General features: G+C 38.7%; 1 protein-coding gene across 1 annotated transcript in view; it reads right to left on the bottom strand.

Annotated features, from left to right (window-relative positions):
• Nucleotides 1–478: 478 nt before the first annotated feature.
• The window catches only part of ADGRF5 (adhesion G protein-coupled receptor F5), a 48,044-nt gene continuing 35,521 nt past the window's right edge, over nt 479–13,001 (bottom strand). Inside the window, exons 11-22 of the mRNA XM_029283409.1 lie at nt 12,284–12,448; nt 11,116–11,334; nt 10,669–10,902; nt 10,278–10,340; nt 9,664–9,825; nt 8,884–9,083; nt 5,946–6,125; nt 3,689–5,044; nt 2,817–2,858; nt 2,633–2,692; nt 2,188–2,272; nt 479–1,323 (exon numbers count right to left, since the gene is read on the bottom strand). Of these exons, the coding sequence (XP_029139242.1) occupies nt 1,244–1,323; nt 2,188–2,272; nt 2,633–2,692; nt 2,817–2,858; nt 3,689–5,044; nt 5,946–6,125; nt 8,884–9,083; nt 9,664–9,825; nt 10,278–10,340; nt 10,669–10,902; nt 11,116–11,334; nt 12,284–12,448 (2,846 nt within the window). The 3' untranslated portion in view covers nt 479–1,243. The remainder of the gene's footprint in view (nt 1,324–2,187; nt 2,273–2,632; nt 2,693–2,816; nt 2,859–3,688; nt 5,045–5,945; nt 6,126–8,883; nt 9,084–9,663; nt 9,826–10,277; nt 10,341–10,668; nt 10,903–11,115; nt 11,335–12,283; nt 12,449–13,001) is intronic.

Genomic DNA, 13,001 nt, shown 5'->3' on the forward strand with positions numbered 1-13,001 from the left:
GCATTACTATAGCTAGCACATAGGCTAGCTGAGTTATATAATAATCATTGCCGTATAAGAAGCTACTAGCTGTGGTCTTTTCTTCCAAAGGGTTAGAATGTCAGATACGGTAAACGCTTTTCTTTTAATCTCATCTCACAACATCTAAATTATTTAGAAGTAATGAAGGCTTAGAGAAAAAAAATATACAGATAAAGTATCCTTCATACTGAACTCAACTCCTGTGGACTTCATAGACATACATCTCTGAGTAGTTGACAGAAATGATCTGACATTGCCTTCTTCTGGGACATTTTGTTTTCATCTTTCCAGATTTAACACTAACAAAGCATACCCAGAAGAAAAACTGACAACTCCCCCTTCTCATATTATAATGATATCCCATGTTGTAGCTTTCCCCCCTCTTCCTCTCTATAGAACAGTTCTTGCAGAAGCCCATAAAGATGATCATACAAGAATAACAAGACACTTAAAAAAATTCTGAACAAGAAAGTTTTATTAAGTCATATCCTCATAAATATTTACATAGAAAGTTCCCCTTTGTTTTTCCCTAGTAAAACAAGTAGCAGAATTGGAAATTTTTCTATAATATAAAAATAAAGTGCTTCTGTTTCTGTAGAGGCTGATAGCACAACTGTTCCAGTTTATTTACAAGGTTATCAGTGCAATTTCATTGCTCTAACTCAGAAGCCAGTCTAGCTAAATTCAATGGAGTTCTTCCCAAGTGAGTTCATACTGGGTTTTGCCCTAGAAAAGGATGTACCAGGGAATGAAAAGAACCACTGAAAATTATGATATTTACTTCTGAACTGATATCTTCAGGATTGCACTAGCAATTTTTTCACTTCAGGAAAATAATAAACAAATGCTCCCATCCAGCACCTACAATTTATATGAGCACACATAAATTTTGGGAAGCATGTTTGCTCTTGTCTGTGATATGTCTTTCCCACTACTGGTCCATTTTTAACACTGGATTAGAACAAACATGACTACATTGAAAGATACTGTAAAATAAATAGTGCTGTAAAATAGCATTAAAGCCTGTGTCACAGAATATCTAGCTTAAAAGATTTCAATTATTCGTCTGTTCATCATGTGGTATGCCAGGAAAAAAATGCTAATTAAAATGCCTCTTCCTTTCCACAATCTGTAAAGTCAACATTCCATTATTCACTATTTATTCTGTAGTTATTACTTGAAAAATACTTGAGCTCTTTCAAATATGCAGGTATTTAGGAACTCATGTCAGTACAGTACATGCCTTTGAAGTGCTTTCAGAAGATACAGTTGATGATTCTGTAGAAGAGACTTGGTATTTTCCTGTAGAATAAAGAAGTACGGTAATATGGTAAAAGTCTTGCTTAGTGACTTGTATGTACTGTATAAAGCACAAAAGGCCTAGTTGCCATTAAACATTAACTGCTTTTTGAGCTTAAGAGGAAACCAAAGAAAACAAGAATAAGCCTGCATAAGATATGTAGGTTAAAATATCTAAGGTTTATAGTAAATTCTAAATTCTACATAGTCCTCTTTGATTCTTAGCAGTTGCAATCAACAACTATTTTCAATTTGCTTTCCAGTGTTACTGCCTGACTTTTGAGTGTGATAGTAAGAACCATATCTAGGAAATGCTCAAGGACGATACCCACATGGATTAGCCTGATGGGCCTCATATGGGGACCAATCAAAGAGTTAGCTCTGAAGAAGTTACCTAGTTAGGTAACAAAACATCTGCAAGCAAACAACCAAGTTCAGAGAGCACCAAGGACTTCTCATATCAAGGAGTCAAACCAGAGAATCATTTTATTATCTTTAGATATTTTCCAGACATAACTGCAGTCATAAGATACTGAAGTCTCAGAGATCCAGTATTTAGGATGGATTGTTCATTTAAAATGAACATTTATGTTGAATGTATTTATATAAATAACTCAGAAGGCAAATTGTATGGACATTTCAGAGTTACCAAGCCTAGAGTTTGGACTATTTGGATCTTTAATGATTTAATGAGGTTTTTATGCTTTTAAAGGCAATTCTATAAATGGTATAAGAATTCTTTAGCAGTATAAGAATTAGGAATTTGGCTGGCCTATATAATATATATTTGGGGACAGAGATGATGAAAATAAATATAGAATAGCAACAATGGGAAATGGATTGATGTCATATTTTTTCATCACATACCTGCTTTACCAAACAAATTATTTAAAGTTCTTGAAAAAGGTGAATTGATGGAAAGCATAGGAGCTGACATGCCTTGCGATATTGACTGCAAAAGGGAAATATATATTAACAAAAAGATATAGTGAGATTTTACCAAAACATGTGCTTGTACATTTTAATTTTGCCAACAATATACACAATTAGAAATAAATCTCTTTCAAAATAATTGCTTTTACTTTCAAATTAGCATGGATTAATTTGTTTTCTTCATCTCCCAATTGCAGAAATAAAGTGTCAAATTCTATTCATGATTCACTTGCAGAGGTGAAAGGCTATCTTTGAATTTAAATCCTTCATGCACTGCTATAGCTAAAGCTGTATAGAATGGCCTCTTTATCGACACAATCATTTTCTCCATGTAGAAGGATGTCTTTGAATCCAACCCTTTATTTAGAAAGAATATTACCTTTGAGTGTTGTGAACTCCACTTGGACCAAGAATATTTATTCAGCATAGCTTCTCGTACCTATGTGTTTCAAAGAAAATGAACGTTAATCATGTTGTAGTAGCATGTCTTGTATAAATACAATTTTATTACACAATGAAACAATAAACATAAAACAGTAAATATCTTAAAACTGTGTTCCTACCTTCCTATCCCAGAGAGTTCCACCCAACAGAATGAATAATCCCTGAAAAATATTAAAAGATTGAAATTACATATTTCAGTTCTTACCCCTGTACATAAAGCATTCCATAGGCTTGATTCCCCACTAGTATCACAGAGGAAAAGGTATGAAATATGAACAGTATGAAGAAAAATAGCCCATTTCAGTGTACAGAAATTGCAAACAGTCTAAGACAAAATTTAAAAGAGCTGATAACCAAAAGATTGATCCATACTAAAAACAAAGTTTGGTTGCAAATTTTCAAAAAAGAAATGGGTGTTCTGATCGCTCCCTGGTCTGGAATATTCAGAAACAACAAACTATCTGAGGGCAGGTAGCTAGGAATCAGGAAAAGAGAAAATAATTCCCCACAGTTTTCAAGACTCAGAGATCAGAAATGCTACTTTGTTTATTTATTTTTACGCACTCCAGATCCCATTTTGTTCCCTCACTGATTCGTTTAGTTTTGTCTTAGACTAGCAAAGTATACAACAATTAAAATCCACAGAGATAATTATGATTATTTATTTTGCAAACCAAAATTCTAGAAGCATGCAACTGAACTTTGTTTATAGGTCTATTATTTATTTATTTATTCAAATTTATTAATTTTTTATGTCACCTATCTCACTGATACAGCAACCCTGGATGCTATTAGCTTTGTCATTTTCCAAAACTCATGATTCTTCTATAGGATGGGGATATTAATGACATCATTAGATTGCATGTTATGGAAAGAGCTGCTTGAATCACCCCTCAGTTTAGATTAAGTATGTATTATAAGGCAGAAAAAATGTCAATGATGTTTTTGACATCTAACTATTCCAAACAGCTGATATTATCAGTCCAATTACCTGAAAGGCGTTGAAAATAGTAAATAATATCTGGAATATTTTGGGGCTTCCTGGAACAACTGTGGCCAGTCCAAATCCCCAAGTAAGACCTAGCAGCGGTGTCAGTACACCAATGCTCTTGGCAATTCGATACAAAGCACTCTTTTCTTCATTGATGGACTTTTCCCCAATTGAACGTCTTGATATTTTTGCTATAACTACAACAGTAACAATAGCATTAATGGCAACAATGATCATGGCAGGAATCACTAAGGCCAAGAGGGCTTTGCTTTCCTCCCAGTTGAGAAAGCAGCTCTTTTTCCTTGTGTAAGAGGAATAAGGGAGGGTGCTGGCTATTGTGATGGCTGATATTATTAGAGGACAGATGTATCCCAAGCAGAAGCCAATGGTTTTCATAATGGTCTTGCTTGCATTGTGTAGAAGAAAGACCAAGTGGTAGAAGAGCATCAGTCCCAAAGTGAGCATCCAAAAGAAGACACAGAGGTAGAAATAGTGAACGAAATAAGTTGCTACTATGCAAAGATTTCCATCCACTGCATAATTTTGGTCATGTGTTGCAGCAACAACAATGAAGCAGATATCTGCACTCAAGAGAGAAACTGCAATGTTCAGAATACAAACATGGCGCATGTACGCAATTCTTGTTTTAGTGACTGATTTCCACACAAGCAGTTCTATTCCAAGGCAAATCATCAGGCTCAGTATAGAAAGGCTCAGGCCAATGTAAGTGATATAAGTCATTTCATCCAGTGAGGTTTCCTGATAGGGAGACATGAGCATGGCAAAGGAAGTTGTGTGATTGCAGGTGCAAATGACACTGTCCCCATCATCCTTAGTTTCACAGCCTGTAGTATCCCAGTCTCCTTCTTCTGCCAGACTGAAATTCCAAAAGACACATTGTGGATTGCTCATGGCCTTTTCACGCTTCGCAAAAGCCATTTTGATCTGGAAATCCTCATTTGTTTGGGGATTTATTACTGTCGCCATTACCAAACTATTTACCATTTCCTTTCTATACTGTGGAATGATAGATTGAATTGTTGAATAAGCCACACTGACTATTGTGATTGATTTCTCAGTATCAAATTTTACATCCTCAATAAGCACACTTCCCCTGAGGCCTGCAGACTGGAGAAAAGCAAAGCTGCTGTTATAAATGGAGGTACTGCTTTTGCCAAGAACTGTTCCTTTGATTTGAAGACTGTCCTGTATGATTGAAGGAACAGACTGGTTAATTGGCTGGAGTGATCCTAAAAATTGCTCTACTGAAGCAAGTAATTGAGAGCTCCCATTCTGTACATGCTTCCAAGTTTCTGTTGGACTGGTGATAATAGTTTCTACAGTAGACCCAAAGTTCTGCAAAAAAAAAAGGTGGGGGGGAGAATAATAACTCTTTTTAATTACAGGTTGCATTAGAGAATCCTCTTCCTGTCAGTTTATCCCAATCCACTTACCAACTTCCAACACAAAGAGCCTAGTGCTGAAGTATAAAATTCTTCTCACACTTGAAATGTGTTATTAGGTTCAGATATGATAGTATATTATAACAGTGGGGAATTATATGAAGGATTAGCCATTAAACTCTATTAGCATCAGCTAGGCATCTATGAGTAAGGGTCTACATAAGATCCCTAGTGATATTTAATTGTTTCTCCATCAAAACGGGAACTTTGCTCTAATTTTTATCATGAATTTATCATGAATTTAACATGATCCTCCCCAAATTATCATCATATCATAGTTATTGTAATTTCAAATGACCTACAGTATTTCAAAAAGGAACATTAAATAGAAAATAATTATAAACACAAAAATCCTATACAGTGCCCTCAATTTGTCAGTCCCAATCAGGGAGCTTTGACCCACCCAAAAAAATATGTTTGTGCATGACCCATTTGTGTATCGCTAGGCACATATATATGTGTCCATATGTAACCACCAGAAATAGTACTCCTCAAAAGGGCATGGCCAGAAAAAAAGAGAAAGAAATGTTATTAAATCAATTTGAGTTTCAGTAAAGTTGGCACAAACCAACTGAGCAGTTGGAAATTATTGGAGAAAATATTGAAAAGAAGCTCAGTAGACCTGGGTAAGAAAAGCTGGTTTAAAAAGTCATGAGGACTGACTCCTTCTGTAGACAGCCTAAGACTTTTCAGGCAAGAAAAAAAGTATTATAGTGTTCCTTATGCTGCTTTCAATACTGATACTAACTCTCTTCATGAATATAGCAAGAAAAATACCCCCAAACCATACTTACTGCCATATTCTCTTCATTCGCCTCTACTGGTATGGCTGATATCAAAGTCACGGTTTCAAGAACAGCATTTAGGTTTGCAGCAGAATTGTTTATTTCCTCCTGTGTCTGCTTGGTGGTTTCTTTCAGTTTTTTAAGGAATGATGGCAACTTTTTCTGGGACTCTGGACTGGAGGCCAAAGACTAGAATTAGAATTAAACATGTTAAAGACAAATTAGATGACATGGCTGGATCATCAGCTAAACTGAACAGCTTTGGCTGAATGAATGTTGGGAACTCTGCTTGTGACATGGTAATGAAGGCACAGCCACTTAGGTTTCTTCATTTAAGTCAGTACTGGCGAACCTATGGCACGCGTGCCAGAGGCGGCACTCGGAGCCCTCTCTGTGGGCATGCGCACCGTTGCCCCAGCTCTGCCTCCCCCCATGGCCCCCTCACCAGTAGCCCCCCTGGAGGAGAGGCACCCCCGGGTGCGGCTTGCACAGAGCAGCGCAGCCAAGGACATAGCCGGGCAGCAGGGACAAGACTCCGCCCTCGTGCCTCATAGCGTGCAGATGATGCTGTGGGGTGTGGGCGGAGGGTGTCTGCAGGGCTGCCTGGGTGGGCCATGGAGGTGGTGCGTGGTCCTGCGGGCGGGTGGGGCAGGGGGCAGGCAGGGGCAGAGCAGGCAGGACAGGAGGCGGAGCGGGGGCAGAGGGCGGTTTTGGAGCACTCGGTCTCTAAAAGGTTCGCCATCACTGACCTAACTTATCCAATTGCCACTGAATGGGACAAAGAGACATTCCGCTTTGAAGAAGTCATAGTAATTTACTGCTTTTTCCTTCTTGGGCTAAAGACCGGCTGGAGGTGGGAGAGTTAAAGCAGGTTGGTTATAACATTAAGAGCCACAAGTCATAATGTTTTGTCCTTTCCTGCCCAGAGTGGCCATGGTGTAATTAAGACAGAGAAAATAATATGTGTTCATGGCTCAGGATAGGGCTGGTGACTCTGTCCTAGCTTTCCTGAGTCTCTCAGCAAATTTTGATACTATCAGCCATAGTATCTTGTTGGACTGGCTCTGGGGATTAAGAGTAAGAGACACTGTTTGGCAATGGTTCTCTTTTTCCCTGTGGCTGGTACCAGACAGTGTTGGTGGGGAAGGAGAGGTCAAGTCCCAGATTCCTACTATGTGAGGTGCCTCAGAGCTTGAGTTTCTCTCCCCTTCTATTTATCTATATGAAGCCATCAGGAAAAGTTATCTAGCAGCTTGGGATGTGGTATCATTAGTATGTTGATGCCGGGCAAAGGATGCTGTTCAGGTGCTGGTTCAGTGCCTGGAGATTATGTAAGGGCCTGGGAGGGGAGAAACTAGTTGCAATTCAATCCCAGAAAGGTGGAGTGGTTACGTAGCTTTGGTCCCTTGGAGTCAGGACAGTTGGTATCTCTGACTCTGGATGGAGTAATACTCCTCTGGACAGGTCTGGGGTGCAATTTTGGGGTCTTCCTGGACTTTTGGCTCCTGCTAGAATGGCAGGTGGCAGCTAGGAACAGGGAATCCTTTGCACAAATTCATATTGTCCACCAATTTCACCCATTCCTGGGAGATTTTGCTTATGGTCATTCCTGCCTTAGTCACCTGCCATTTAATTTACTGTAATGCATTCTACATGGGGCTGCCCCTGAAGACCATCCAGAAACTGCAACAGATTCAGAATGCAGCAGCCTTATAGTTCACTTGAGTTCACCACGACTGTGTGAGCTTCACTGGCTGCTTCTGGGTGCACTCAAAGTGCTGGTTATTATCTTTAAAGCCCTACATGATATAGGGCCAGATTATTTGTGGGACTACCCCATCCTGAAGGTATATACTATACTAAGTTAGATAGGAAGGGCATGCTTCAGATCCCCTCCTTTAAATGTTGTCACCTGATACGGTATGCCTTCTCAATGGTCACCCCAATCCTAAAAGGTTAGTGGCTAAGATCTGAGGGATCCCTATCCTTTTAGCCTTCCTCCAACATTGAGCTAGGATGAGGGTTAACCTGGGAGGGTGTTTGGCCTGTCAACTGCAGAGAAGGGTGTTTTTGTTTGTATTTCTGTTTTTCTTGTTTTGAGACATCTAGAATCATTTCATGAGATAGGCAGCTGTATAAGTTTTGTAAAAAAATAAATAAATGATATGTTAATTAATCCTTAGAGAAAGCATGATAATGAAACTCTGCTTTTTAACTCACATGGAATACAGAGAATGAGAAGGACAAAGCTGAGCTCAACTGATGAATCAGGCAATAGTCTAATCTAGGACAGAATTCCAGCACACTCTTCAAGAAAGTGGTGGTATTTCTTGGCATATGCAAATATATGTAAATATATTACTGATATATATGTATGCATGTATGTGTATGTGTATATTTTAAAGCCAAATTAATGAAATATCTATCTGTCTGTCTGTCTGTCTATCTATCTATCTACACACAAACATACAAGCTCACTTTGCTGAGGTAAAGGTAGTCCTTAAATTATGACCATTTGTTTAGTGGCCATGCAAAGTTACAACACTGTTGAATGAAGGAAACTTAAAATGTTGCAGTATATGTGGTAGGGCACTTTATGGCCATGTTGTTTAGTGATGGCAATTTCCATTCCACCTGCCATCAGAAACCAAGAACAACCTGTGTTGTCCAGCTATTCACAGACTGTGGAATAAGATGGAAAATGAGTCTATGTTCATGGCTATTGATCAAAGGCTACTGGGACTTTGAACTTCCTGGACAACATCAGTAGAAGACAGAATCAGTCCTCCCTGTAAGGCAAAAAAACACTTGGTTCTAACAACCAGGTTGGAGAACTAAAGGGAAGCTCACTCATCCATTGACCTCAATTCTCAGAGCATCTTGTTTCAGTAGACCTCAGATCCCCTGACTTGGCCTGGGCTCACTATGCAGACTGAAGCATAATTACCTCAGCAGAATTCAAAATGTCATTGATGGGGCCGGCCAGGCAGTCATTTCTATGAACAGTCCATTTCGTACGATCACATCTATAAGTGATGTTTCCTCTCACAGAGTTACTCGTCCTATGGAAATTTAAGCAAGGCTTTATGATCTGCTCTTCATTTGCTCCCACACCAATGTCTGAGGAATTGCACACCACATTCTTTGCTGTGGGGGAAAAATTGGTTTTTAAAAGTTACATCTTGCTTTCTGAGACAGGTGCCTACTTACAAATATATAGAACTAGCTCCTGTTCATCAGGAATAAGAGATCATCCATTGCATGTATAAATAAAATCTGCTTCTTACTACACTACAAAAAAACTGTTTTTAACTGAGAAATCCTGTGGTTTATTCCAATGAAAGTATGCGAGGAGTTGCAGATCATGGAGAATTTAAAGGACAGTGGCTTTTTAAAGGACACAATTATGTAGGATCTCCAATTTGGGAGGAAAAAGAATATGTCTTCAAATTAATATTTCTGTTTTCCAGTGAAGAAGTACAGAACAAGATACTTTTGGAACAGAAAAAAATATCTCCCCCATTTTTCTACAGTGTGAAAAGCAGAGTCTTCAGACTCAGAGAAAAATGCAAAATGTACAAGACATGAACAAATTATCTGTTATCGTCCTCCTGTTATCTTTCAAACAAACTAGTTCCTACTAGGATCAAAGCAGATAATCCTATGTTATAGTAAGATTGACTTGCTTGCATTAGTGACTGATTTATGCAATGGCATTCTCTTTTACCTGATGCAAAATATAGGACCATAGCTGGACTTGTCACATTATGGTTGATTTGATTCATAAACATACAATGCACCTGCAGAGCACGTCCTTTGGGATTGCAGTGTATGCCTGTGAAACTTGGTATGGAATAGTAGCAGTTGAGATTATTTCTTCTTCTTCTTTCTGTAAAGGAACACATTATTTAAGTTGGGGTTAAGGTTTCAAAATCCAGAGTACGAAGCTAGTCTCCCGCCCTTAATCTAGACATTAGTCAGGTTTATTAAGATATATATATATTCATATCTAGTTAGTGAAGACATTTTGTGTTAAATCTCTGAGAAAACAACTTTTTAACTGTTTGTAAAAGTCTTGACAGCTTCAGTCGAGACTCTGAGAGCTTAGATCCTGTTTCATCCAGTCACCTTCTATAACTTAGACTCCTGATAATGGAGAATATTTGTAGCTCAGGGTTGAAATGAGGGTTCCTTGGTGCTCTCTGAGCTTGATTGCTTTCTTGCAGACATTTCATTACCCAAACTAGGTAACTTCGTCAGTGAGAGTAAGGAATGGGCACGCTTACTAGCACAGATGATGTTACTTAGTTTGGATAATGAAATATCTGCAAAAAAAACAACCAAGCTCAGAGAGCACTAAGGAACCCTTCACATAGACCCCCGATACAGGTTTTTCCTTCAGTACTAATCAATATTAGGGAATTAAGAATGTGGGGATCACTAAGGGAACTGGTGCTGAATCTCAGATTACTCAACCCCCTACTACAAAGCTTTGGGACAGTGTTTCTCACCCTTGCCAACTTTTAAGATGTGTGGACCTCAACTCCCAGAATTTTTCAGCCAATATGAATTGAGAGTCACCCATGTGAAAGCTGCAATGTTTGAGAAACACTGATGTAGAAGCAAACTGTGCTTTTCATGGTTGCATTTGACCTTGCCATACCCCCGTTAAGTTTTCAAGAGAATGGATATCTAGCTATTCATCAATAGCCTTTCTTCCACCCAGCCTATAATTGCTTACCTGCCCTAATGGGTAAAGGCGTATTGTGATCATGAGAAAAAAAATAAACAGTGTAGGTTTCCATTCGGCTTGTACAGCATTCCAGAATTCTTGTTGCTGGACAAGAAATGACAGTCTCTATGGGATCTCTTATGATCTCTTGAGGCCGGAGCAAAGGAATAACTTTAATTGTTATATTTCCAAAGCTGCTCAAAAAACGTTGGGAAAAGTTGCACGTATAGATGCCTAGAACAATAAAACCAGCAGGTTTAACAAATGCAATATTAAAGAAATTAACAACAGACACATTTAAAGCAGCAGCCACTACCATTAAAGTCCTCTAAAATCAAGCAATAGAAATGATTGAAAAGGCACTTTAGTGAACATCTTATTTCATTGATCAAATTATTTTTCTCATGAATGGGATGGCTAAGTGAAATGATTCATATCTTTACTCACCAGTCCAGTCCTGGTTTGCCCTAGGTACAGTCAGCACAGACGTGGCACCTGTGAGGCTCTTTGTGGTGGTGTACCACATACTAGCTATTTCCTTAATAGTCCTGCCATTTTGAATTTTCCAAATTACTGTGTCATAATTGCTCACATCACTCTGGCATGTTAAAAAGAAAGCATCTCCCTCAGAAACAATATCCTTTGAACTTGAAATGGTTATTTTTGCTGGTGAAACACAAAATAAAGAGAAATTATTTAGTATTTCATTATGAGAGCAGCATTACCAAAGAGACTTATTGGAGAATTGTGTGATATGCCTTCCTAATATGAAGATTAGTTCTCATATGTTAGACTTTAATTCTTCCATACAACACATGTTCTAATCTTTTATTGACCATTCTGGATCTCAGTCTTAAAATGTTTTGCTTCCATCATTTGCTGTGTTCCTTAGCATGGTTTAATAAAGTATTTTTCCTTGTATCTTTAAAACAGCTGGCACAAAAATATTTGTTTACACTATCTTGTTAATGGCTGTGGGAAGTTTTTGATGTCTGCAGTCCAGAATGTTTCACCATACCTAACAAAGTTTCAATAGCAGAAAAGTTGGAAATCACCCTCTTCCTCCTCCTCCTCTCTCTCTCTCTCTCAAAAAAAAAAAAGCAGAAAAAACTCTCCTCTATAATACCAGAAGGACAAAAAGGATACAACACATATTTTCAAACAATCTGTGGCCAGAAAAGCAATGTGAAATGAGATGAAAGGCTATATGGAGAATTGTATGAGTCAAGTCTATCAAAATTGTATGAGTCAAGTCTATCAAAAATTTAAGAGCAAAGTCTAAAATGAGCAGCTAAAGTTTGAAGAACCTTTAGAATCCAATGGAGGAACTGAACAAGCTTTCCATGGGACAAAGTCTGGCACTACCGTGTCACGAAAGAACCCCCTTCTTGCTTTCCCGGGATCCTGGTCTCTTGCTACAAACTTTGTACAGTTTAATTTTGTTCACATTCATTGATAGTCCATCCCCGAAACTGCAGCCTAGCTAGAAGCATTTATGCAAAAATGCTAACTTCAATACTGTATTCTAAATCTAGTACTACAGATTTTCTCAGATGATTACTAAATCCATCCACACAGTCAGAAAACAGGTGCTACATCCAAAAGAGATGCTTACCCACACGAAAATATGTCACTTTGATTATTTTATTGGCACGAGCACCATAGGTGGTATTTAGCTCACATGTGTAATCAGTGCTGGTGCCAGACTTGTCTACTGGGCACTGAGATTCACTAGCCTGTAGCAAGTAGGTGGTACAGTTGTTCATAGAAGTAGTGCTTCCTGCAAAGAAAAGCAATCAATCTGAAAAAAAAAAAAGATTGAAGAAAGGCCGCTACTTGAAAGAAAACTACGTAGTATCTGAGTTTCTGCCTCCTATAGCAGTTATACATTGCATGCAGTGGAATTATGAAGAAGAATGGAGGAAGAATTTGTATGTTGTTGTGGTGGTTAAATTTATATCCCACCTTTCTTACAGAGGCTCAAAGCAGTATACATGGTGCTCATTCTTCATTTTTTTCCTCAACAAAAACCTGTGAGATGGGTTGAGCTGAGAATTATGTTCCCTTTACTGAACATTGCACACACAGTAAAAGGCTGAGTGCACGCGACTTCCGGTGGCAGGCGACTTCGTCAGTCGCAGCTGTTTGCTGCCTCCCGCCTGTTTCGCGTAAAAGCCGGTTTGACAGCCAGCACCAGCTGTCAAACGGCTTGATACCTTTCCCCTGGGCATAAGGGGATAGGTGAGCTGCCCGGGGTAGGAGTTGAGTTCCCGAGTCGTCCTATATGGACGATGTAGGTGAGAACTCCTCCGGAGCCCCGAGGATTCTCCGCG

Source organism: Protobothrops mucrosquamatus, unplaced genomic scaffold (genome assembly GCF_001527695.2).
Source record: "Protobothrops mucrosquamatus isolate PMUCROS unplaced genomic scaffold, P.Mucros_1.0 scaffold78, whole genome shotgun sequence".
Lineage (NCBI taxonomy): Eukaryota > Metazoa > Chordata > Lepidosauria > Squamata > Viperidae > Protobothrops > Protobothrops mucrosquamatus.